The following is a 21,922-nucleotide window of genomic DNA, read 5'->3' as shown; positions in this document are numbered from 1 at the left end:
TGAATGAGAAAGTTGGAACTGAGGAAGCGGCGGGTTGGGGATGGCATGCCTGGGCAGGATGAGGAACTGGGGGGCACAGAAATTCGGAGAGGTAGGACTGGGAGGACAAACGCTGGAGGATATTTAGAGGAAGATGAAAATGCGAGCACGAAATTAGGGGAAACAAGCGGCGGGAGCAAATCTCAGGAAAGAACTCTGGAGGAGAGAGAATCTGGGATAGAAGGAGCTAGTGGGGAATGGGTGAGGGAGAAGTAACTCCGGGAAGGGACTGATTTGGGAGCGATGCAACCCAGACAAGTGAGTTCAAAACCCAGAGGCTTGGTCTTGGGCGAGGCGAGAACCTGGATGAATGGCAGCGGAAGGTGGGCGGGACTAGAATACAAGGGGCGGGGTATAGCAGGGTGGGCGGGGCCTCGTCCCACCCCACCCCGCCCCCGACGCTGAGTCCGGTGACAGCCCCCAGAAAGCCCGCACTCGCAGCCTCCTTCCCCCCGAGCGGAGCTGCGGGGCCGGCCGGGCCGGGGCGGACCCCGGGTACCCGGACGCGGCCGCCCGGGCCCGCGGGCGGGGGGATCGGCGGGGGGGTCCGGCAGCAGGGGCGGCCACCATGGAGTTCCGCCAGGAGGAGTTTCGGAAGCTAGCGGGTCGCGCCCTCGGGAAGCTACACCGGTGAGCGTGGTGGGGGTCCTGGGCGTGGAAGAACGCGAGGGTCCGAGGAGGACGCTCATTCCCACCTGGGCGCAGATGAACAGCTGGACAGGCGGTACCCATGCGTGGGGGGGCCACCCATCTGTCCAGTTTTCTCCCTCGGTCTCCGACGGTCCGGTCTCATCCATCATTTTTCTGCGCCCCACCCCATCCCTAGGCTCTCTGCCCTTTTCTCTGGGATTATAAATATATATCCCCCTCTTTTGGATCTCTGATTCCCTCGCCGGCTTCTAGGTCTCCCTTCACCTATATTCTCTCTGCCTCCTCTCTCCAAATCTCTGTCCACTCTCTCCAAGTCTCTATTTCCTTTTATCTCTGAGTTCCCGTCCCTCTCTCTTGCTCTCACTAGATCTCTACAACCCTCTCTCTGGGTCTTTGTGTCTTTCTCTGAGTCTCTGTCCCCCAACTCCCTGCCCTAGGATTTCTGACACTCTCCTTTAGGAACTCTGGCACTCTCTCTGGTTTTTTTTTACTACCTCATCCCAGATCTCTCCATCTCTGTGTGTTTGTCAGTTGCCATCTCTCAGAGAGTTTAATCTGAAGCTAAATCGGATTGAGGTCCATTGGTCCTTGTCCTTGAGGAGAGCTAAGCTGGAAGAAGCCAGGGTATCCTGGGTCTCTGATGGAGAAGGAAGTTGCAGGCCAAACATTAGGCTCCTGGAGTAGGATGGACTTTCCAAAGGGTATAGACTAGGGCTGAAAGGGACTTCCTCCCAGTCAAGGAGATGACCCCAATGACCTGGGTGTCCCCAGAGCAGTCTGCTACACCTCTCCTGAGTCTCTCACCCCCAACCCCAGCCCTGGCTCCAAGTCAGAGAAATTACTCAGCTGCGGAGAAGCCTAAAAATATCTGGCCACAGTGCAGGGAGGAGTTGGGGCCTCATCAGCACCATGCCCCTGCTGCCATTCCCTCAGACCCTGGGGTCCCCGTGGCCCACAGCCCTGACCCTATCTTTGATTGATCTTCAGTGCAGCTCACTAGACCATGCAAGTCCTTCTCTAAGTCTAACACTAGTCCTGCTTGCTGCAGATTACCTCCACGCTCCAAACTTACCCCACCCTTTAGTAACCTGAGAGATAGGAATAAAGCTGGACAGAAGGGAGGGGGGCAGGAGGATGGCGCAGTGTTAGGGAGGGGGTGGAGGAGCTGAGATAACCTCACCCTTTCTTTTTCCCAATCTTCCAGCCCCTCCCCACCCTTTTTCTCACCTCCTTTCACGAGTTTCTCAAAATACATCAGCGTGAAGTCAGGAGAGGGAGAGAGACGTGCTGGTGGAGGGGGTTGGGAAGGGGGATGGAGGGAGGAGGAATGTGTTTCTCAGGCTCTCTTTCTTCCTCAGTCTCCGCTTCTCCTGTGTCTGGGTTTCTCTCTATCTGACTCTGCCTGATCATCACCTTTCTCAGCTGCCTTGGGAGCCCCTAGAGACCCCAGAGTTCAGGGTTCCCACCAGGACAGTCACTAAGGAGTTTGAGCCCAGGAGAACAATCGCATCTGAATCCTGGGGTCTGCTCTGGTGATTGCTGAGAGGGGGAAATGCCCACACCTGACTCCTTTTAATCCTCTAGACAAAGCTGGGGAAACTGATGCACCATTGGGAAAAGGGGGGAAGTCAGTGGCTGAGTACACATGGAATCTTTTGAACCCAGGTCAGTCTCCCGCCCAAGTCTTGGGTGGGGGCTGCAGATTTCCTCGAGATGAGTGCTGCTGGAGTGGGTGGAAAACTCCCTCAGATCAGGAAACACGTAGCAACCCAGGGCGACTTGGGACAGGGACCAGGGGGGAGAGGGAATACAGCAAGAGACAGGAGCCAATATGCCTCCTTTGAGAGCCAGGCCTGGGGTGGGGCAATTTGGAGGACCAGGAAGTGATCGGGTCCCACTGCTACTTGTGTGTGACCTTGGACATGCTGCTTCTGTTTCCTGAGACTCAGTTTTCTCAGTTGTACAATGGGAGGGTAAGGGAGAACCAAAGGGACATGAGGACAGAGATTGGGGAGGGGGGAGTAGGGGGGTGGGCTGAGAATCTCTGAGAAGCAGAGGCAGAGACCCAGAGATGGAGGTTGAGACACTCTTCATTTTGGGTGAAAGAAAGTGGAAGGGGGCAGTCTGACTCTACGACCTCATGGGTTGTAGCCTGTCAGCCACCTCTGTCCATGGAATTCTCCAGGCAAGAATACTGGAGTGGGTAGCCCTTCCCTTCCCCAGGGGATCTTCCTGACCCAAGGATCTAACCCGGGTCTCCCGCATTACAGGCAGATTCTTTACTGTCTGAACCACCAGGAAAGTGACCTACGTGCTCCCTAACCACTGCCTTTCATCATCACCAAGTTCCTAATCCTGAGTTCCAGGCATTCTGAGAGGGCAAAGCGATCTGTTCTTACCCTCCATGAAGCATTGGGGCCACCTTCACCTCTGCGTCTCTAGTTCTCCTGAAATGACAATGTCACCTTGAAGTTCCCTCCTTGTAACCTCACATTCTACTCGTGCCCCCATTTTACAGATACAGAATACTGAGACTGCGTTCCGTGGTTTAGAAAACCTTGATCCGAGATCTATGTCTTCATATTAACAATGAATATCAAATTTCAGGGGCTGCAATCCCATCTTGAGTTTCAGGGTCAAACAGCATGGGAGGGCAACCTGGGTCAAAGTTTAATCTCATTGGCCGACCTGTTCTGATGGGAGGGGCCAGTCCCTACCACCGTGCACTATTCATTTTGGGGGGCTTCTGTTCCCCACTATCTGGCTCATTGTCCCCTACCCAGGGTCTTATTCCTCATCCCCCTAGTTTCTGTCCGTTCCCCCAGTCTCCCCACTTTCTTAACCCCCTCCCCCACTTCCTTAAGTTCCAGGATGGGGAGGGTTGCTGTGTTCCCATCTCTTTCACCCGCCTCCTCCCAGACCGTCTGGCTGTTCTTTCCTCCCCCGTCCCAGTCTCCCTCGCCTCCATCTGTTCTAGCCCCTTCCTGGGATCCAGCCGGATCCCCTGGCTGCCTACCGGCCTCGGAGAAGAGCCACGCCTCACACATCATGTCCCCAGCCTGTCTCTCCTCAGGCTCCTTGTCTTTCCGTCTTTCTCTCAGCGTTCTGGGTCTCTGTCTCTGCGTTCTCTCTCCTGGGTTTCTGTCCCCACTTGTGTTTGGGTCCCTTACTGGGTTTCAGTCCCTTTCCTTCTCAGGGTCTCTTTCCTGCCCCTCCCCCATCTTTTCTCAGGGTCTCTGCCCCGGTCTCTTTCAGACTGGTTGTCTGTTTCTCCCTCTCTGGGTATCTGTTTCCTTCTCTCTGAGTCTCTCTCCCTCCTGTGTTTCTGATCCTCTTTCTCTCAGTCTCTGTTCTCTCCACCCCCCGACTCCATTTCTGACATTCTCCTTTTGAATTTTTCCACGTCTGTCTCAGGGCACCTCTTTATCCCTGCAGCCTCTCTCTGGAATGGAGGTGGCCCTCCAAGTACCCTATCCCTCGTCACAGATTCAATCCTGGATCCAGAACAGGCGGGGGCGAGAGTCACGCTGGGGACTGAGCCAACCCCCCTACCAGGGCCATCTGTCCCTTGCCAGGACACCACCCGCCACTCCTCCTCCCCACCCCCTAGACTGACAGCCTGAACTCAAGTTTCCCCAGATATATCCAGCTGGGCTGCTGGATTCCAGTGCCCTGGACCTCTCTCCCCCCCCACCCCCACCCCCGATCCCTGAGAGTGGGCTTCCAGTGGCTGAATGGAGTCAGCTGGATGTCAGCCCACACCTGGGCCTCGAAGCCCGGCAGGGCATGTCCCGGGCCAGGGGAGGGGATGCAGTATATATAGCAGATGTGGCTGAGAAGCATCTGTTCTTTTGACACCTTTGCTGAGGCATCTCCTTAGCGCCTTTTGCTTCCACAAATAGACTCATATCTGGAAGACGGGGCTGGAGAGAGTCTGGGCCTTGCGGATGGGGGCTCAGGGCACAGGGTTTTGGATCACAAAGGGTAGCCTGGGTCTAAAACAACTGAGTTGAGAGGTGACAAGGCTAGTGGAGAAGGGAACTGGGGAGTTCCATACTCGAGTCTGAGGAAGGAAGGGGCTGGGGGCGCGTGGGAATTCCTCGTCTGAGGGAGATGGAGACCAGGGGTCCAGATTCCTGGACCCTGGAGGGAGAAGGAAGTTGGGGCTGGACTCTTGGGGAAAGAGGGGTTGCGGGTTTAGAATCCCTGGTCTTGAAAAGCAAGAAGTTTTGCCCCGACTCGTGTCATGGGGAGGAGGGGGCTAGGGGCCCGGACGTCCGAGTCTGATCCTTGCTGCCTCGCCGCAGTCTTCTGGAGAAGCGGCAAGAAGGTGCCGAGACGCTGGAGCTGAGTGCAGATGGGCGCCCGGTCACGACGCAGACCCGGGACCCGCCGGTCGTGGATTGCACCTGCTTTGGCCTCCCTCGCCGCTACATTATCGCCATCATGAGCGGTCTGGGCTTCTGCATTAGCTTTGGCATCCGCTGCAACCTGGGCGTGGCCATCGTCTCCATGGTCAACAACAGCACGACCCACCGCGGGGGCCACGTGGTGATGCAGGTAGCTCGGGGCCGGGAGCTGCCTGAGGCTGGGGGAAACCCTGCCCAGGCCCTCTGATGACGTCACACTCACCTACGCGAGGCCCAGACCACGCCCCTTCCACGCCCAGGCCTGAGTAGACCCGCCTTTTTGCGCTGCCGCACCCTGGGCCCTAACCAGGTGGCGCTAGTGGTAAAGAACCTGCCTGCCAATGCAGGAGATATAAGAGATGTGGGTTCGATCCCTAGGTGGGAAAGATACCCTGGAGACGGGCATGGCAACCCACTCCGGTATACTTGCCTGGAGAATCTCATGGACAGAGGAGCCTGGTGGGCTACAGTCCATGGGGTCACAAAGAGTCGGACACTTGGCACAGAACCTCAGCTCCACCTCACCTCAGGGCTCTCCCTTCCTAAGTCCTGCCCTTATCTAAATGAAGCCCCGCTCCTGTTTGTTTCACCTCTCTGCTGTCAAAGTGTAGACTCTGCCAAGCATTTGGTTCCCTATGATATGGCTCCTCCTGTTTCATTTTGGGCATCCTAGCAACTTCGCTCCACCTGCATCTCCCGCACCTGTTCCAGTGTTGAATGTTACTCCCAGGCCAACTCAGGCTCCGTGAATTTGTTGTTGTTGTTGTTGCCGTAACTTGCGGCTTGCGGAACTTTCTCAAGCAGGGATCTAACCAGCACCCCTTGCAGTGGAAGCAGGGAGTCCTACACACTTGACCACCAGGGAAGTCCCTCCACCGTGAAATTTTTTTGTAAGATTTCTTTTTTTATATGGGACATTTTTAAAGTCTTTATTGAATTTATTACAACATTGCTTCTGTTTTGGTTTTTTGGCCATAAGGCATGTGGGATCTTAGTTCCCCTACCAGGGATCAAACCCTGTATTGGAAGGGGGAGTCTTAACCACTGGACCGCCAAGGAAGGCCCCATTGTGAATTTTGATTCTGGCTTTTTGAAAGTTCCACCGCTGCTTACATCCCTTCTCCATCTGCTCTGGCCATTAACCTGAAGCCCCTCTTCGTCTCAGATTTTCTGTTTTAATTTCCATATAGGCCATGCCCCTGCCTCCAAAAAAAAAATCCTGATTTGGGCTGTGGCCTACCTGCCCCTGTTCTTTTCCAATCATGCCCAACCCTTTGGCTACTTCTTGTCTCTTCCTAGAACGCATCCAATCTGCAAACAGTTTGTACATTGGTTAGAAGTGGAGGAAGAAACCCACCCCATATATGGGCTCCTACGCATAAGGGACCCTGAGGCAGGCAAGCAGACAGAGCTAGGCCTCTAGGCAGCAACAGGCTCTGTTGCTAAGGTAGTGCGGCCCTAGCAACATGGAGGAGCAAAGTTGGGGTAGATGGCCCGAGCTCTGATTGGCAGGTGTTTTGAAGGCGAGAGGGGATCCTTGTTGCTGATTGGCCGAGGGACTGTCTGCGGGTGCTGATTGGTGGAGAAGCAGAGCATCTGGGGCAGGGGTGCTGGTTTGATGTGCCTTTTGGCCCACAGAAAGCTCAGTTCAACTGGGATCCAGAGACTGTTGGCCTCATTCACGGTTCCTTTTTCTGGGGCTACATTGTCACCCAGATTCCTGGAGGATTTATCTGCCAAAAATTCGCAGCCAACAGGTATGTGGGGGGCGGGGCGGATGTCTCAAAGTGGGCAGAAACTACAGTTGTGTGGGTGGAGTTACAGGCTGTGGCCTTGCATTTGGGGGCTGACTCCGGGAAAACCGGAGGAGCCTGGGTTCAGGGCCGAGGCCCTAGAGAAAGGTGGGGTTTGTATTGTGGAAGCGGGGAGTCTCATAGAAGGTGGGACCTGGGGTTCTGATTGGCCCGGGCCCTGGCGTGCTGAAGGAGGAAAGGGCAGAGTCCTAGGTCTGGCAGGATAGCTGGACTCTTCTCGGAACACAAACTTTTCCTACCAGGGTTTTCGGCTTTGCTATTGTGGCTACCTCCACTCTAAACATGCTGATTCCCTCGGCTGCCCGTGTCCACTATGGCTGTGTCATCTTCGTGAGGATCCTGCAGGGGTTGGTAGAGGTAAAGCTCCGCCCCCTATGACCCCGTTGCTGTTCCGACCCCATCTTTTCTCGTTGACTTTGGTTTTCTCTTCCCTAGGGGGTCACGTACCCTGCTTGCCACGGGATCTGGAGCAAATGGGCCCCGCCCTTAGAGCGGAGTCGCCTGGCGACGACAGCCTTTTGCGGTGAGAGGAAGGGGCTGGGATCCGGACTCGTGGGTAGGGGGTGCTGGAGTCTAGACTCTTCGGTGGAAGGAGGAGTGGGTTGCGGGCTTGAACTCCCGGATCTGAGAGAGGAGGGGGCTGGTGACCCAGACCTATGTGTCTGAGGGAGGAGGGGCAGTGGTTGGTACTTCTGTGTCCCAGGAAGGTAGGGTCTGGGAATCCGCACTACTGCATTTGAAGAAAGATGCGCTCTTCTCCATTCTGCACCCTCCCCGTTAGGTTCCTATGCTGGGGCGGTGGTCGCGATGCCTCTCGCCGGAGTCCTGGTGCAGTACTCAGGATGGAGCTCTGTATTCTACGTCTATGGTGAGGGGCCCGGACGCCTGGGTCCGGGTGGCGCCGGGGCAGAGCGAGGCCGGTGGTCACCTCGCTTCCATCCTCCTCCTGACCCCCTCCACCTACCAGGCAGCTTCGGGATCTTCTGGTACCTGTTCTGGCTGCTCGTCTCCTACGAGTCCCCGGCGCTGCACCCTAGCATTTCGGAGGAGGAGCGCAAGTACATCGAGGACGCCATCGGCGAGAGCGCCAAGCTCATGAACCCCGTCACGGTCCGGGCCCAAGCCTGGGGGGTGGGGGCGCGGTGGGGAGAGGAGAGCTATCAAGGCAGGGGAGACGGGAGGAAGAGGGGCTTTGAATCCGCACTGCGTGTGGATCTTGGTAGATCTACATAGACATTTCCATAGACATTTAGAGGAGACGATGGGATCGCCAGTTGGATGGCGCTAGAACCTAGGAGGCGTGATTAAAGCCCAGGGAGGACGGAGTTAGGAGGTGCGGAGAGCAGGGCTAGGTGGCGAGGTGGTCGGAACCACTGATGGGCCTGGTTAAACCTGCAGAGGCGGATTAGAATGTGGGGTTTTGCTCAGACCTCAGGATGGGTGAGGATCGAATTAGGGGGCATAATTGGGTGGAAGGAGACTCTTGGGTCCACATTTATGACTCTCTGAAGGTCAGCATGGGGTCTGGACACCCACCAGCCTGAGGACCACTGAGGCTAGGATGTCAGCGTTCCCATAGGGACGCGATCAGGCCGGCAACCCCGCCTCCTCGGCGGCTTCAGTGAGACAGGGAAATCTGGGTCTCTGCGGGACTATCGTGGGATCCCTGAAGGGACTCGGAGAGCGCCTGGGACTGTTCTTTGTCCTAGCAGCCCTTCCCTCCTCTCGCCCACCACAGAAATTTAACACACCTTGGAGGCGCTTCTTCACGTCCATGCCAGTCTACGCCATTATCGTGGCCAACTTCTGTCGTAGCTGGACTTTCTACCTGCTTCTTATCTCCCAGCCTGCCTACTTCGAAGAAGTGTTCGGTTTCGAGATCAGCAAGGTTGGGCCCGGAAGGGGAGAGCTGCGGGCGCGGCGGGCGGGTGAGCGCGGGAAGGAGAGGAACCTGGATCCCAAGGGGTTGGAAAGGGGGCAGGGAGGAAGCCCATGGTACCTGAGCCGTGGTGAGAGCCCTGGGCAGGTGGCCGCTGAGCCGCGACTCCCTGTACGCCCGCCGGCGCAGGTGGGCCTGGTGTCAGCGTTGCCTCACCTGGTGATGACCATCATCGTGCCCATTGGAGGCCAGATCGCCGACTTCCTGAGGAGTCGCCGCATCATGTCCACCACCAACGTGCGCAAGTTGATGAACTGTGGGGGTGAGTGGGGCGGGGCCTGGATCTGGTATGGGACCGGGCTGGGATGCGCGGAGCATGGCTGGGCGGATCTAGAGGGCTGGACCATGGCGGATGGGGCGGGGTCAGAGGGCGTGTCCATGGGGGCGTGTCCAAAAAGGCGGAGGCGGAGCGAGACCAGGTCTGGCAGGAACAGAATCTCAGGTGGCAGCCTCCGGGGCAGTGTCTGTAGAAGGGCAAGGCGGGTGTGGCTGCCCAGGTGAAGCAAAGGTGAGACCACGTTGGGTCTGGAAGGACGGGGCCTATACGAGGCTGGCCAGAGTAGGATGGGAACTGGGTGATGAAGAGGGACACTCGGAGAGACAAAGGTGTGAGTGTAATGAATGGGGACTGAGAGGGAAGCCGTGAAGGTGCCGGGGTGGGGCCTACACCCTCGGTCTTCAGGGCGTGGTCTAGTCAGGGGGTGGGGCCATTGAGGTCCCAGCTGGGGCAGCGAAGCCTGTGCACGTGGTCAAGGGCCAGGCACTAGAGAACTGAGGGCTTGGTTAGGGCGGGCGCGGGCAGAATGGAGGACAAAGCCAGGGACAGGCGTGGAAGTGGCAGGACAGGGTCAAACTGGGGGAGGCTGGGAGCCGGGAGTGGGTCTGGAGAGGCGGTGCGGGGCGGCCTGTGCTCAGAGGGGGCGGCCCTCCGTAGGCTTTGGCATGGAAGCTACTCTGCTGTTGGTGGTCGGCTACTCGCACTCCAAGGGCGTGGCCATCTCCTTCCTAGTCCTCGCCGTGGGCTTCAGCGGCTTCGCCATCTCCGGTGAGAACCGGCGATCTGCAGCTTGAGGGTGGGGGGACTCTGCTCAGCTCAGTGGGGAACTTCCTGGCTCAGGTAGAGCACCTCCCAGCCTGGCGAAAGGCGGACTGGAAAAAGCGGAGCGGCCGGGAGGTCGGGGAGGCTAGGCTGGGGGAGGAGTCACTGGAGTGGGAATCGGTTGTGACGCCTCTCGGCTCGCCTCGCCAGGGTTCAACGTGAACCATCTGGACATCGCCCCGCGCTATGCCAGCATCCTCATGGGCATCTCCAACGGCGTGGGCACGTTGTCCGGCATGGTGTGCCCCATCATCGTGGGTGCCATGACTAAGCACAAGGTCCGTGCCTGGGCCCTGACCCACTTGCCCTCCAAATCTGTGTACAGCACCTTCCTGACACACGTCAACTCTCTGGATCTCCGGCTCCTTTTCCAGAGAAAAGGCCCGCCCCCTTCGTATTATCCCAGCCCCTTCCCTCTCCTATCTGTCCTCTGACTTCATTTCCCCGTTGTCCCCCCTACAGACTCGGGAGGAGTGGCAGTATGTGTTCCTCATTGCCTCCCTGGTGCACTATGGGGGCGTCATCTTCTACGGGGTCTTCGCTTCGGGAGAGAAGCAGCCGTGGGCGGAGCCTGAGGAGATGAGCGAAGAGAAATGTGGCTTCGTTGGCCACGACCAGCTGGCTGGCAGCGACGAAAGCGAAATGGAGGATGAGGCTGAGCCCCCCGGGGCACCCCCTGCTCCCCCTCCATCCTATGGGGCTACACACAGCACAGTTCAACCCCCAAGACCCCCACCCCCTGTCCGGGACTACTGACCATGTGCCTCCCACTGGATGGCAGTTTCCAGGACCTCCATTCCTCATATCTCTGGCCTGAATGACAGTGTCAAGGAACCCCAGTCCTCTCTGTCCTGCCTCAGGCCTAAGAAGCACTCTCCCTTGCTCCCAGTGCTGTCAGATCCTCCTCCCATCCTATTTGCCTCTCAGGGGTAGTGAAGCTGCAGACTGGCAGTTTCAAGGATACCCAAATTCCCCTAAAGCTTCTCTTCTCCACTCTTTTCTGCCTCAGTGGTTTCAAATCTCTCCTTTCAGGGCTTTATTTGAATGGACAATTCAGACTCTTCCTCTCTCTTGTGGTTTTGGGCACCTCCCCCTTTCCTTGAACCCCTGGGACTCTCAGGAGAACCCCTGAGATTACTCAACCCCCCCTCCTCTTTCAAAAAAATTCAAGGTCTTCCTCTAGAAGTTTCAAATCTCTCCCAACTGTATTCTGCTTTTTCCAAGTTGGTTTAACTAATCACCCATCCCTGCCATTCTAGGGATTGATTCTCACCAGCGTTTCTGAGGGGAAATGGCAGTTTCAAGTACCCCCACCCAACCTTTTCATCCCTCCCCCACCAGCAGACTCTGCTGCAGCACCAAATTTCCCCAAAACCTTCTCCCAGCTTAGCACATTGCCTAGGGAAACAACCAAAATGGCAGTTTTAACAATATGCCTCTCTTCACCCCCATGCACTTTTTCTGACACGATTTTCAGGTCTAAGAAGAGCGGCTGCTCAAGTCCATCAACTCAACGGTTTGAAGCCACCGCCACTGAACTTCCCCATGGTGGTTTCAAGATGCTCCCCTTACCCCCAATTCCTTGCACTTTATTCTCCTGGGTGGTTTTGAACTGCCCTCATTTTCTCAGTGGCCATTTATTGCGTCCCTCAGGGGCTAAATGACTCCAAATCTGGGATCCTTCCCCTCTCAGACTCCCCTATTTCGGCTTAGAATTTGGGGGAACATATGTAAAGGAGAAGTCACAGAATCCCAGGAAAGGGAATGGGGCTGGGGAAAAGGGGTGTTTTTCCCCGGGGCAGGGTTGTGTCTTTGTGTCTCTGTCTCTGTGATTGTAAATCCTGCCCTGCCCCTCTCCCAATAAAATGCTTCGGTGTACACACTCCGTCGTCACTGGCCTTGGGAATCTCCAACCTCCTTCTCCCTCGGACCGAGGAGCCCAAGCCCCCAGTCTCCTTGACCCCAGCCACCCTCCTCTCCCAGGTCTTAGGCCAGAGGAGTTGTCTAGCTGTGGGAACATGCGATTTATTCGGTCTCAGACTGTGTTCTCCGCTGACATCTAAAGCATTTCAGGGTGTCCTCTATTCTAGAGGACCACTAGGTAGCAAAGCTGACCCTGAGGACAGGACCCCTGGGTGCTTCCTCCGTCTGGGGCTGGCGCAGGTTTGGAGAGGCTCACAGGAAGTTGTTTGGGAGCGTGGCAGGGGAGAGCGGTTCTAGGCGCTGGGGGCGGCCCCCGCGGGGCGGCGGAGGCAGCTTGGGCGGCAGCGGGGGGGTGGGTGGTGGCTGCTTGGTAGCGATGTGTGAAGGGACCCAGGCGTCCGGCGCGTAAAAGTAGAGGTCGTAGGGTTCCTTCGGGGCGTCCAAATGCATAACTATGGGGACAAAAGAGCGAGGTCGTCCCCGGTCTGACTGGGGGCCTGTCCCCTCTACTGAGCCGCTGGCCGATGAGGAGACGGGGGCGAGGACTCCAAGCTTCCACTGGAACCGGGTTTTCGAATAAAGGGGCCTTAAATATCAAGGGGGCGTGGTGTCCGCGCAGCTGGGGCGGGGCATGCCGCGCGCTAGGAGGGGGAAAGGGGCGGGGCTTGTAGGGACCTGCAGTTCCCCTGCCTGGGGCAACTCCGCGCTGCGCTGGGGGCGCAACTTCACAGGTGTTTGTGAAATTTCCAGAGAAATGGGTGTCAGGGCTTCTGCTGACCTTGGATGGGGACCTGTACTTTTAGGTAGGGCGCCCTTAAGTGCCAGGCGAAACCAGGTTAAGGAAACGTGCAAGCACTTAAGGAGCGGGACGCTGCAGGAGTGGCTCACCCGGTTCATCTCCGTCGTTTGGGAGTCGGTGGTGTGCGAAGGGCCGGTGTCGAGCCGCCCGGCGGTAGAGACACCACAGCAGCAGGAAAATGCCAATGAGCAGCCCGATCCCGGCGAGGAATAGGCAGAGGGCCCCGCCTGCCGCGCCCCGGGGACGCCCCACCAGGGTCACGCCTGGAGGAATGAGGCCCAGGGACTGAGCAATCTAACCTCCTAGCCCACTCCACCCTCAGACCCGAGTCCAGATCCCGCCCTCCTCCGCCCTCGGAACCGGGAGTCCCGGCCCCCAGCCCTTCCTCCCTCACACCCGGGGGTCCAGACCCCCAGCCCCTCCTCCCTCAGACCCGGGGGTCCAGACCCCAGCCCCTCCTCCCTCAGACCCGGGGGTCCAGACCCCAGCCCCTCCCCCCTCAGACCCGGGGGTCCAGACCCCCAGCCCCTCCCGACTCAGACCCGGGGGTCCAGGCCCCAGCCCCTCCTCCCTCAGACCGGGGGATCCAGGCCCCAGCCCCTCCTCCCTCAGACCCGGGGGTCCAGACCCCCAGCCCCTCCCGACTCAGACCCGGGGGTCCAGGCCCCAGCCCCTCCTCCCTCAGACCGGGGGGTCCAGGCCCCAGCCCCTCCTCCCTCAGACCCGGGGGGCCAGACCCCAAGCCCCTCCTCCCTCAGACCCGGGGGACCAGCCCCCAGCCCCTCCTCCCGCAGACCCAGGGGTCCGGACCCCCAGCCCCTCCTCCCCCAGACCCAGGATCCAGGCTCCCAGCCCCTCCTCCCGCAAACCCAGGGGTCCAGACCTCCAGCCCCTCCTCCCGCAGACCCAGGGGTTCAGACCTCCAGCCCCTCCTCCCACAAACCCAGGGGTCCAGACCTCCAGCCCCTCCTCCCACAAACCCAGGGGTTCAGACCCCCAGCCCCTCCTCCCGCAGACCCAGGGGTCCAGCCCCCAGCCCCTCCTCCCCCAGACCCAGGGGTCCGGCTCCCCAGCCCCTCTTCCCCCAGACCCAGGATCCAGGCCCCCAGCCCCTCCTCCCGCAGACCCAGGAGTCCAGACCCCCAGCCCCTCCTCCCGCAGACCCAGGGGTCCAGCCCCCAGCCCCTCCTCCCACAAACCCAGGGGTCCAGACCTCCAGCCCCTCCTCCCGCAGACCCAGGGGTTCAGACCCCCAGCCCCTCCTCCCGCAGACCCAGGGGTCCAGGCCCCCAGCCCCTCCTCCCACAAACCCAGGGGTCCAGACCTCCAGCCCCTCCTCCCGCAGACCCAGGGGTTCAGACCCCCAGCCCCTCCTCCCGCAGACCCAGGGGTCCAGCCCCCAGCCCCTCTTCCCCCAGTCCCAGGATCCAGGACCCCAGCCCCTCCTCCCCCAGACCCAGGGGTCCGGCTCCCCAGCCCCTCACCGGTCTCCTGCACTCTCTCCAACACGATGATAGTGTTGACTCTCTCACCTCGGCTGCGCCGCTGGGGGGCCCGCGGAGTGGCTGGGGCCGGCTGACTGGGGGGCCCTGGAGGAGCAGGGGGCCCTGCAATCCGGGCTGAGGGAGGAGGGGCGTCGAGCCCTTTAGGGCTGGAGTTCTGGAGGGCTTTCAGATCAACTGTCCCCGGAGAATCTGAGGTGGGCAATTTAAGGGTGGTGGGCTGGGTGACTGCAAGTGCTTCTGGTTTGGGATTCAGGGATTGCTCATTAAGAGCAGTAACTTCTTCTTTGAAGGGTGCAGGAGTTTCTGGAGCAAGGCTAGTGGAGATTTCAGGGTCAGAGGCTGTGGGTATCTCTGTTGAGTCTTGGTAGAGGGTTGTGGGGAATTTTGTTTGGGGAATCTCAGGGGGGTTGGGCTCGCGGCCTATATGAGATACCGGGTGGGGTGTTTCAGTAGGGTCAGGATGGAGGGTCTGGAGGAATTTAGGGTTTGGGGTGTCAGAGTCATGGGTTTCCAGAGATTTGATGTCAGAGATTTTGGTGGGGTCAGAATTTGGGGTCTCAGGAGTTTCTTCAAGTGACATCTCAGGGGAGCTAAGTTTGGGAATCTCTGGGAATTCTTGATGAGGAGTTTGTGTAGGATCAGGGTTTGGGGTCCCAGAAAATCCTAGGTGTGAAGTTTTAGAGGGATTAGAATTGAGATTCTCACGGGATTCTGTCTGTGAGATTTCCATGGAGTTAACCTTGGAAATCTCTGGGGATTCTTGGTGTGGAGTTTGGGTAGGGTCAGGGTTTGGGGTCTCAGAAAATGCTGGGTGTGAGGTTTTAGAGGAATTAGGTGTAGAGGCCTCAGGGGATTCTGTGTGTGGAAGTTCAGTCAGGTCAGCTTTGGGGGTCTCAGATGGTTCTGGATATATCATTTTGGAGGGGTTAATTTGGAGGGTGTCCAGGGACCCTGGTGTTGAGGTGTTGAATGAGTTAGGTTTGGGGGCCTTAGGAGGCTCCTGGTGGGGGGTTTCTTGGAGGTCAGTACTGGGGGTCTTAGTGAAGGCAAGCGGGGAGGGCTCCGGGGAAACCGCATGAGGTGTCTTAGAGGGCTCAGGATAAGCAGCCCCTGGAGATTCTGGGTTAGGTCCATAGAGAGTGGAATTTTCAGAAGCCGGAGAGTAGGGCTGGGAGGGGTGGTCTATCCCCAAGAAGTCGGAGCCCGCAGGCAGTGAGACTGTAGGGGCGGCCTTGGAGCCCAGCCAGGTGAAGAGGAAGCCGAGAAGGAAGAGGATTGGTCTGAAGGATTTCATAGCTTTGGGTGATACCTGTAGCAGCAGGGGAGCGGGAAGGAAGGGGTTAAGGTCAGAGCCTCCCGGGAGGACCCTCTGCCCACTCCGGAGGCCACGCCCAGTGGTCCCCAGATAGACCACATTAGCACCGCCCAGGTCAGAGCCAGGAAAAGGAGATGCCACCTGCAACTCCCCAGTAGGTTGTGGGGTGGAAGCCATGGTAGCTAAGGGAGACTGAGGCACAGGGCTTCTTGGGAGTCATAGTAAATTTCCTTATTTGTTTACCCAAAGGGGGTCCCAGGAACATTGGGAAAGAAAGACACATTTCCGAGCCCCCAGATCTTTGACTTTGGCTTCGAAGTGTGTAGACCTCTGAGGGGACATGGGATCAATTCCTCTTCAAGGTCCCTGGGGACATCTTGACTCAACAGTTGTTTACATTAGAGGAAGCTCAGAAGGAACGACTTGGGGGCCTGACCCCCTGGATTTGAGAGATGAGGGGACCTAAATGCCTGTAATCTGAGGAGGCAGAAGGCTCCTGGATCCTGGTCAAGAAGGCTGCTTGGGGTTCAGACTCCTTGTTCCCAGAGGGTGGAGGGCAATGTGGGTCTAAATTCCTAATTCTCTAGAAAGGAGAGGCCTGAAGGTTCAGATGCCTAGAATTTTGAGGGAGCAAAGCTTGGGGGGTGGGTGGGTTGTGGATTGCAGGAGAGAAAGGAAATGGGTGTCTGGAACTCTTGGGTCCTGAGTTAGAAGGAGATTGGGAACTCTTGAGTCTCCTATCCTCCAGAGATGGGTGTGTAAGGGGTCTGGATTCCTCAGCCTTCAGGAGGAGACAGCTTGGGGCAGGACTCGTATCTCTATGGAGGATGGAAGCTGGGATCCCCAGGTCTCATGCTGGTCTCGGGCAGAGATACCTAGGTTTGTGGTTAGGTGAAGGTGGGGTGGGCATACACCCAAATGGGCTGGGGCCTCTTGGGGTTTGAGGTCTCTTACCTGCTCAGTGGGGTCCAAGATAACAACAGGTGAACAGAGCTGAATGCAGAGATCGGTGAATGCTGCAGAATGGCTCTGGGTGGGGTGGCGGGACATAGGATCCCAGGGGCACAGGTGATGCAACTGATCCCCACCCTTGGGATCCTGGGAGCCTAGCGACAGCTTGAGCTCTTAAAGGGCCAGAGATAAAGGATAGTGTCTCTGGAGTGGGGGAGGGAGTTAGGGACTGGATCCTTTGGTTGAGGGGTGTGACCCAACCCAGCTCTCCTCCCTGCAAACCCAAGGGTCCCAGCCCTCTGCCCTCTCCTACACCCACACCAAGCATCCAGGTCTCTGGTAGCCTCCCACTTCAATATCCAGGAGTTGGGACCCCTCCCCCCAGACCTCTCCCCTCAGATCCAGGAATCCAGGTTCCCAGACCCAGGCCTTGTTCCCCTCCTCTGGGGAACTAGGAGTCTTGGTTCCCACGTCCTGTCAATCTGAGACCCAGATTGCTGCTGCCTTTTGGGACTTCCCAACCTTTGCCTACCATCCCATGGTGAAGAGCTCACCCCGTTAAGAGCCAGTATTGGGGGGATGGGCCTTATCTTCACAGCACCCCCAAATTCCTCCGCGGGAAGGGCTTGGACACAACTTCAGGGTAGTCAGGGTTCTTGTTTGTCTTTTTCCCTTCTGTGCAGGGTCGCTAAGACTTTCCTGATTTTGCCTGTCACTGTACTTGCCTTCACATCCCACCACCACACATCCCCTTTGCCTTCTCTTTCCTACCCGTCTCCCACCTCCCAGTCTTTCTGGTCTCTGCCTGCCTGGATTTGTCTCTGGACATCTCTGCCCAGGCTGGCTGGCTGTCCTTTCATCTCCTTCTGTCTTTCCAAGTGCCGTTCCCTTGATCCTCCATCTCATAGCTGCTCTCTTGGTCCCTTTTCCCTCTCTTTTCTCTCTTCCTTCCCTTTTCCTTACTTCCTCTGTTGCTCCCTTTCTCCCTCTCTTTCCTCTTCTCTGTCAGTCTTTGTCCTTCCCTCTCATGGTTGCTTCATCTCTTTGTGTCTCTGCATCTCCCCATCTGTCCCTCCTCTGTTCCTTCCCCTGTCTCTCTTTCTCTGTGTCTCTGGCTTCTGCTCTGATGGTCCTTCCGCCAGTCTCTATTTTTATCCCTCTGACACACCCCCTGTGTCCACTTCTCTGTCTGTCTGTCTCTCCCCCTCCCGATTCTCCTCAGGTCCCAGCTCCTGGTCCCAATTAGTGGGTGGCCGCCAAGGCAGCGGCTGGCCCCCCACCCCCGGCTCCTCATTACCGCTGGCAGCTCCTAATGAGCCTGGGGTGGGGGTGACCCGGTGCCCCCGGCCCCCTGGTCTGCGTCACTGGCCGCTGCGGGGGCTGTGGAGGCGATATAAGGGGGCTGCCAGCCTCGCTGCCGGGAGCCCACTGCGCGGTAGGGCACCCTGCAAATGGGCTTCGGGGGTGGGTGGGTGGATGATGGGGTCTGGTTTCTGGGCCCAGACACGGGCATCACTGAGCTCTTTCTTGTCTCTCCACAGGTGATGGAGACCCGCCAGGTACCCAGGAGCCCCCGGGTGCGGCTGCTGCTGCTGCTCCTGCTTCTTGTGTCCTGGGGCCACCGCACGGCCTCAGGAGTCGCCCTACCTCCTGCGGGGGTCTTCAGGTAAGTGGGACATCCAAGTCTCCCAGGGAAGGGTGGGGACTCCGAGAGGTGGAAAGAGACCCGAAGAGAATGGGGAACAAAGACTCAGAAAGGGGAAATAGAGACCCAGAGAGGAGGCCAGAGATAGGAGGTTGACAGGTAGGTAATCTGCAAAATAAAGAGATACAAAAGGATTCTGAGAAAGGCTTTGAGAGACTTGAAAGGAGTCGAAGCAGGAACGAGTTTGTTCCTTGAGCAACGTTTATTGGGTCTGGGGTGTGTGCCACGCGTGCGCCGAGCGCTGGGGCGGGACAGGGGCATCAGACTCGGTCTCTGTACTCAGGAGGCTCGGAACTGGTGAACACTGAGCCGAAGACCCACACAGAGCAAGAGACAGGGGACAGAGACCGAGCCCCTCCGCATCTGGTGCAGTCACAGGGCTTCGAGTTAGACCGCGGGGAGAACAGGCGGCGGGCCGCGGGCCGAGACCCACGGTAACCGCCTCTTTCCATCTCCCGGCAGACTCCGCACCCCCGGCGAGGCTCGGGCGGGTCCGGCCACCCCCCAGTCGCGGCGGAGCCTGGCGCTGGCGGACGACGCGGCCTTCCGGGAGCGCGCGCGGCTGCTGGCCGCCCTCGAGCGCCGCCACTGGCTGAACTCGTACATGCACAAGCTGCTGGTGCTGGACGCGCCCTGAGCGCCTGCCCGCCCCACCTCAATAAAGACCGTGCTGTGCCTCCCGACTGCGCCTCCTTCCTGCGCCTCGTGTGCGTGTGCGTGTGGTGGTGGTGGTGTGTGTGTGTGTGTGTGTGTGTGTGTGTGTGTGTACACGTGCAGGGGGCGGGCCCTGCGTCCGCTACGCTGGCCTCTACCCCTCCGTCCCCTCTGTTCTTTTTCCCTGCACTCATTCTTTTTCCCCTCTGCCCCACCTCCTCTACACTTCTGCCCCAGCTCTGCCCCTTGCTCCCACTCTGTGCCTTTGTCCCTCTCCACTCGCATACCTGCTCCCAACCTACCCTGAGTCTCCATCCTCCCCCCTTCTCTTGCTCTCTGTAACCTTCCTGGTCTCTGTCCCCTCTGGGTCACTGGCCCTTCTCTGGGTCTCTATAGCTCACTGGGTATATGTCCTCCTCTCTCGGAGTCTCTATAAGTCTCTTCCTTCCTCCTGGCTTCCCGGCCCTCTGGGGATTCTTCGTCTCCTTTCTTCTTCTTTATGCCTAAAACTCTTCTTTCAATTCCTTTTTCTGAAAAATAAGGAACGCTTCGCAAATTTGTATGTCATCCTTGCGCAGGGGCCATGATAATCTTCTCTGTATCGTTTCAATTTTAGTATATGTGCTGCTGAAGTGAGCACCTTCCTTCAATTCTTAATCACTTTTTCTCTGCCTGACTCATTCATGTTCTTCCCCCCTACCCCTTTCTTCCTATAGGTCTCCATCTTTTTCATCCAGCTCTCATTTTCTCTGAATTCCTTTTTTCTCACTCTCTCATCACTTCCCGACTTCTACTTTGGGCGCAGTGGAAAGATCGGAGGCGGTGGAATGGGGTGCGGGCCCTGGAGAAGTACTTGCTATTCAAAATCAGACTCCCCGAAACCTAGTTGTGTGGTATTGGGAAGGGCTTCTAACCTTTCAGCTCCCTTCTCCTCATCTATTGTAAGACTTAAACCAGATATACAATTAGAAGACTTAAATACAGTGCCCTTCTGGAAGCAAAATGTATTATCAGAAAAGGGTTTCTGGGGATTCCCTGGTGATAGTGTTAGGACTCGACGCTTTCACTGCTGGGGTGGGTTCAGTCCCTGGTCGGGAACACACATCCCACAAGTCAAACGGAGCGCAACCCCACCCACCCTTAAAAAAAATAGAAAAGGCCTCTCTTGCAGCAGCCTGCAGCAGTTTCTGCAGGCTGTTGTTCGAACTGCGCGATTTCCAGATCCGGGTGCCAGTCGGGACAGGAGGAGAAGAGAAAGGAGACAGGCAACAGGTTCCAGGAGGCATGAGACGGAGGCGGGGAAACACCTGGCCCACCCGTGAAGGAAGCGAGGAAGCAGCTTATCAGAATCTGCCCCTTGCTTTTTTTGCCTGTGTCTGGAGGCTCCGCTGGCCCTTCAGTCTTGCCCTTCAGTGGTGACCATGGCAACCCACTCCCCTAACCGGACGCAGGGGGTTCTGAGTCATGCTCCCGGGGCAATTCGCGCGGACCGCGCTCTGATTGGGCTTCAGAAGAGAGGAGCTGGGCACGTCATCGTGGGGAAAGGGGGCGGGGCTGGCACGTTGTGATTGGTAAGTTCCCCGATAATTTGCATTCCGAGAGGCGGATCGCGCCCTAATTGGCCGTTAGGCTGTGGGGTGGGGCCTATTTCCCTGTTACTCAGAAATACTAAGCAATGAATAACTGTACTCCTGGTGGCTCAGTGGTAAAGAATCCGCCTGCCGATGCAGTAAACGCAGGAGACCTGGGAGACGCAGAGTCGACCCCTGGGTCGGGAAGATCCCCTGGAGTAGGAAATGACAACCCACTCCAGCATTCTCACCTGGAAAATTCCATGGACAGATGAGCCCGGCATACTACAGTTGATGGGGTCGCAAAGAGTCAGACATGACTGAGCATGCACATGTCACAAAAACAAGGAGTTGGCCAAAGTTTACAAACAAGACTCCGGCAGTCTGAGGGCATTTTCCCAGGTTGTCAGCACTAGGAAAGGACAGAAGAACTGGAACCCAAATATGTGCAACTTCAGAAGTCTGATCATTCCTCTACTTTCATGGAGAAACAGAATTAAAATGTCATGAGGAGGCTTATCTTCTGTTTGCTGAAGGGCCTGGTAATTGTGTCTTGTTGGATCCTGGCCTATGCTCTTCCTGTACTTTCTCCTCCCCAGATCTCTTTCCTAGCATTTGAGGCTTTTCAGAGAATGGTGCCTGGAACCCCTTCCCTTCTCACACTACTCCTCTCTCCTCAGGAAATTTCAGCAATCTCCATACTTCAATCACCATCATAGATAGTAACACCCAGACTCCATTTCCAGACTCAGAGCTCAAGGTTCAGGGCTCCAGCCTTCTTGGAACACTCCACCCCACATGAGCTCAGTGTCCCCCGAAACCCACTCCTTCTCATGGGGTCCCCACATTGGGAATGGCTCCACTGTCCACCAGTCACTGGGTCACATGCCGGCCCTTGCTTTCCTCCTTCAAGGCCTGGTGCTGTCCTTCCTGCTCTACCACTCTCTGCCCTGCGCTTCATCCACCCACCCACCCCAGCTCAGGCCTCATGCCCTCCTATCTCTTCCGTGCTTCCTGCCTCCAGTTTCACTCCATTATCCATCCCCTGTACAGGCTCAGGCGGTCTCTTTCCCACCTAGAGTTGATTCTGCCTTTTCTCTGATCAGAGCCCTTTCTCAGACACTTGGCAGTACAGCTCAAGCTGGTGTTCAAAACGCTTAATGGACTCTTGTCTACCCATCTTACTTCTCTCAACTTTAAAGCACCAAATCCATCTCTGGCTTCATTTTTTTTTTTTTAATTCAAGCAACATAGTGCTATGTTTCTGCACACAGACAAGTTTTCCATCCACCTGGTCGTTACACATTCATTTTTTCCCTCTGCCTGGGATACGCTTCGCCGCCTCTGCTCACTATAACCAACCTTATCCATCTTTCAAGACTAAATGCAAAATCTGTCCCATATTTGGAAAGAAATCTCTAACTTTCCAGGCGGGGATAGGTGCTTTTTCTGAGCTCTCACAGAGCCTGGGCCACCTCTACCACAATCCTTCCCTTGCTCAAAGCTGTCTTGAAGAAGTCTCTGCAGTGCTGAAACTGCTTTATATCC

At 57.2% G+C, this 21,922-nt stretch overlaps 3 protein-coding genes and 1 non-coding gene across 4 annotated transcripts; 2 read left to right on the top strand and 2 right to left on the bottom strand.

The window, feature by feature from the left end:
* The first annotated feature begins 562 nt into the window (after window positions 1-562).
* SLC17A7 (solute carrier family 17 member 7) lies at window positions 563-11,833 on the top strand. The gene is made up of 12 exons (XM_070771478.1): window positions 563-669; window positions 4,998-5,250; window positions 6,738-6,856; window positions 7,156-7,270; window positions 7,349-7,436; window positions 7,695-7,781; window positions 7,881-8,023; window positions 8,652-8,801; window positions 8,982-9,114; window positions 9,787-9,897; window positions 10,102-10,229; window positions 10,414-11,833. The coding sequence occupies exons 1-12, from the start codon at window positions 608-610 to the stop codon at window positions 10,705-10,707; spliced, it is 1,683 nt and encodes a 560-aa protein (XP_070627579.1). The 5' UTR covers window positions 563-607; the 3' UTR covers window positions 10,708-11,833.
* A 293-nt stretch (window positions 11,834-12,126) lies between these two features.
* GFY (golgi associated olfactory signaling regulator) lies at window positions 12,127-15,924 on the bottom strand. The gene is made up of 4 exons (XM_019979009.2): window positions 14,884-15,924; window positions 14,158-14,745; window positions 12,763-12,936; window positions 12,127-12,326 (listed from the first exon to the last, which is right to left on the bottom strand). Exons 1-4 carry the CDS (start codon window positions 15,668-15,670, stop codon window positions 12,127-12,129), a joined length of 1,749 nt encoding a protein of 582 aa, XP_019834568.2. The 5' UTR covers window positions 15,671-15,924.
* Window positions 15,925-17,988: 2,064 nt separating this feature from the next.
* Window positions 17,989-18,820, top strand: PTH2 (parathyroid hormone 2). The gene is made up of 2 exons (XM_019978853.2): window positions 17,989-18,110; window positions 18,612-18,820. Exons 1-2 carry the CDS (start codon window positions 17,989-17,991, stop codon window positions 18,784-18,786), a joined length of 297 nt encoding a protein of 98 aa, XP_019834412.1. The 3' UTR covers window positions 18,787-18,820.
* Window positions 18,821-19,336: 516 nt separating this feature from the next.
* LOC139177418 (U6 spliceosomal RNA) lies at window positions 19,337-19,443 on the bottom strand. Its single transcript, XR_011561860.1, has one exon. It is a non-coding gene; the product is annotated as a U6 spliceosomal RNA (small nuclear RNA).
* Between the last annotated feature and the right edge of the window lie 2,479 nt (window positions 19,444-21,922).

The sequence above is a fragment of the Bos indicus genome, chromosome 18 (assembly GCF_029378745.1).
Source record: "Bos indicus isolate NIAB-ARS_2022 breed Sahiwal x Tharparkar chromosome 18, NIAB-ARS_B.indTharparkar_mat_pri_1.0, whole genome shotgun sequence".
NCBI classification, from domain to species: domain Eukaryota; kingdom Metazoa; phylum Chordata; class Mammalia; order Artiodactyla; family Bovidae; genus Bos; species Bos indicus.
The sequence above is the reverse complement of the archived record's forward strand: the minus strand, read 5'-3'. Positions and strand labels throughout refer to the sequence as shown.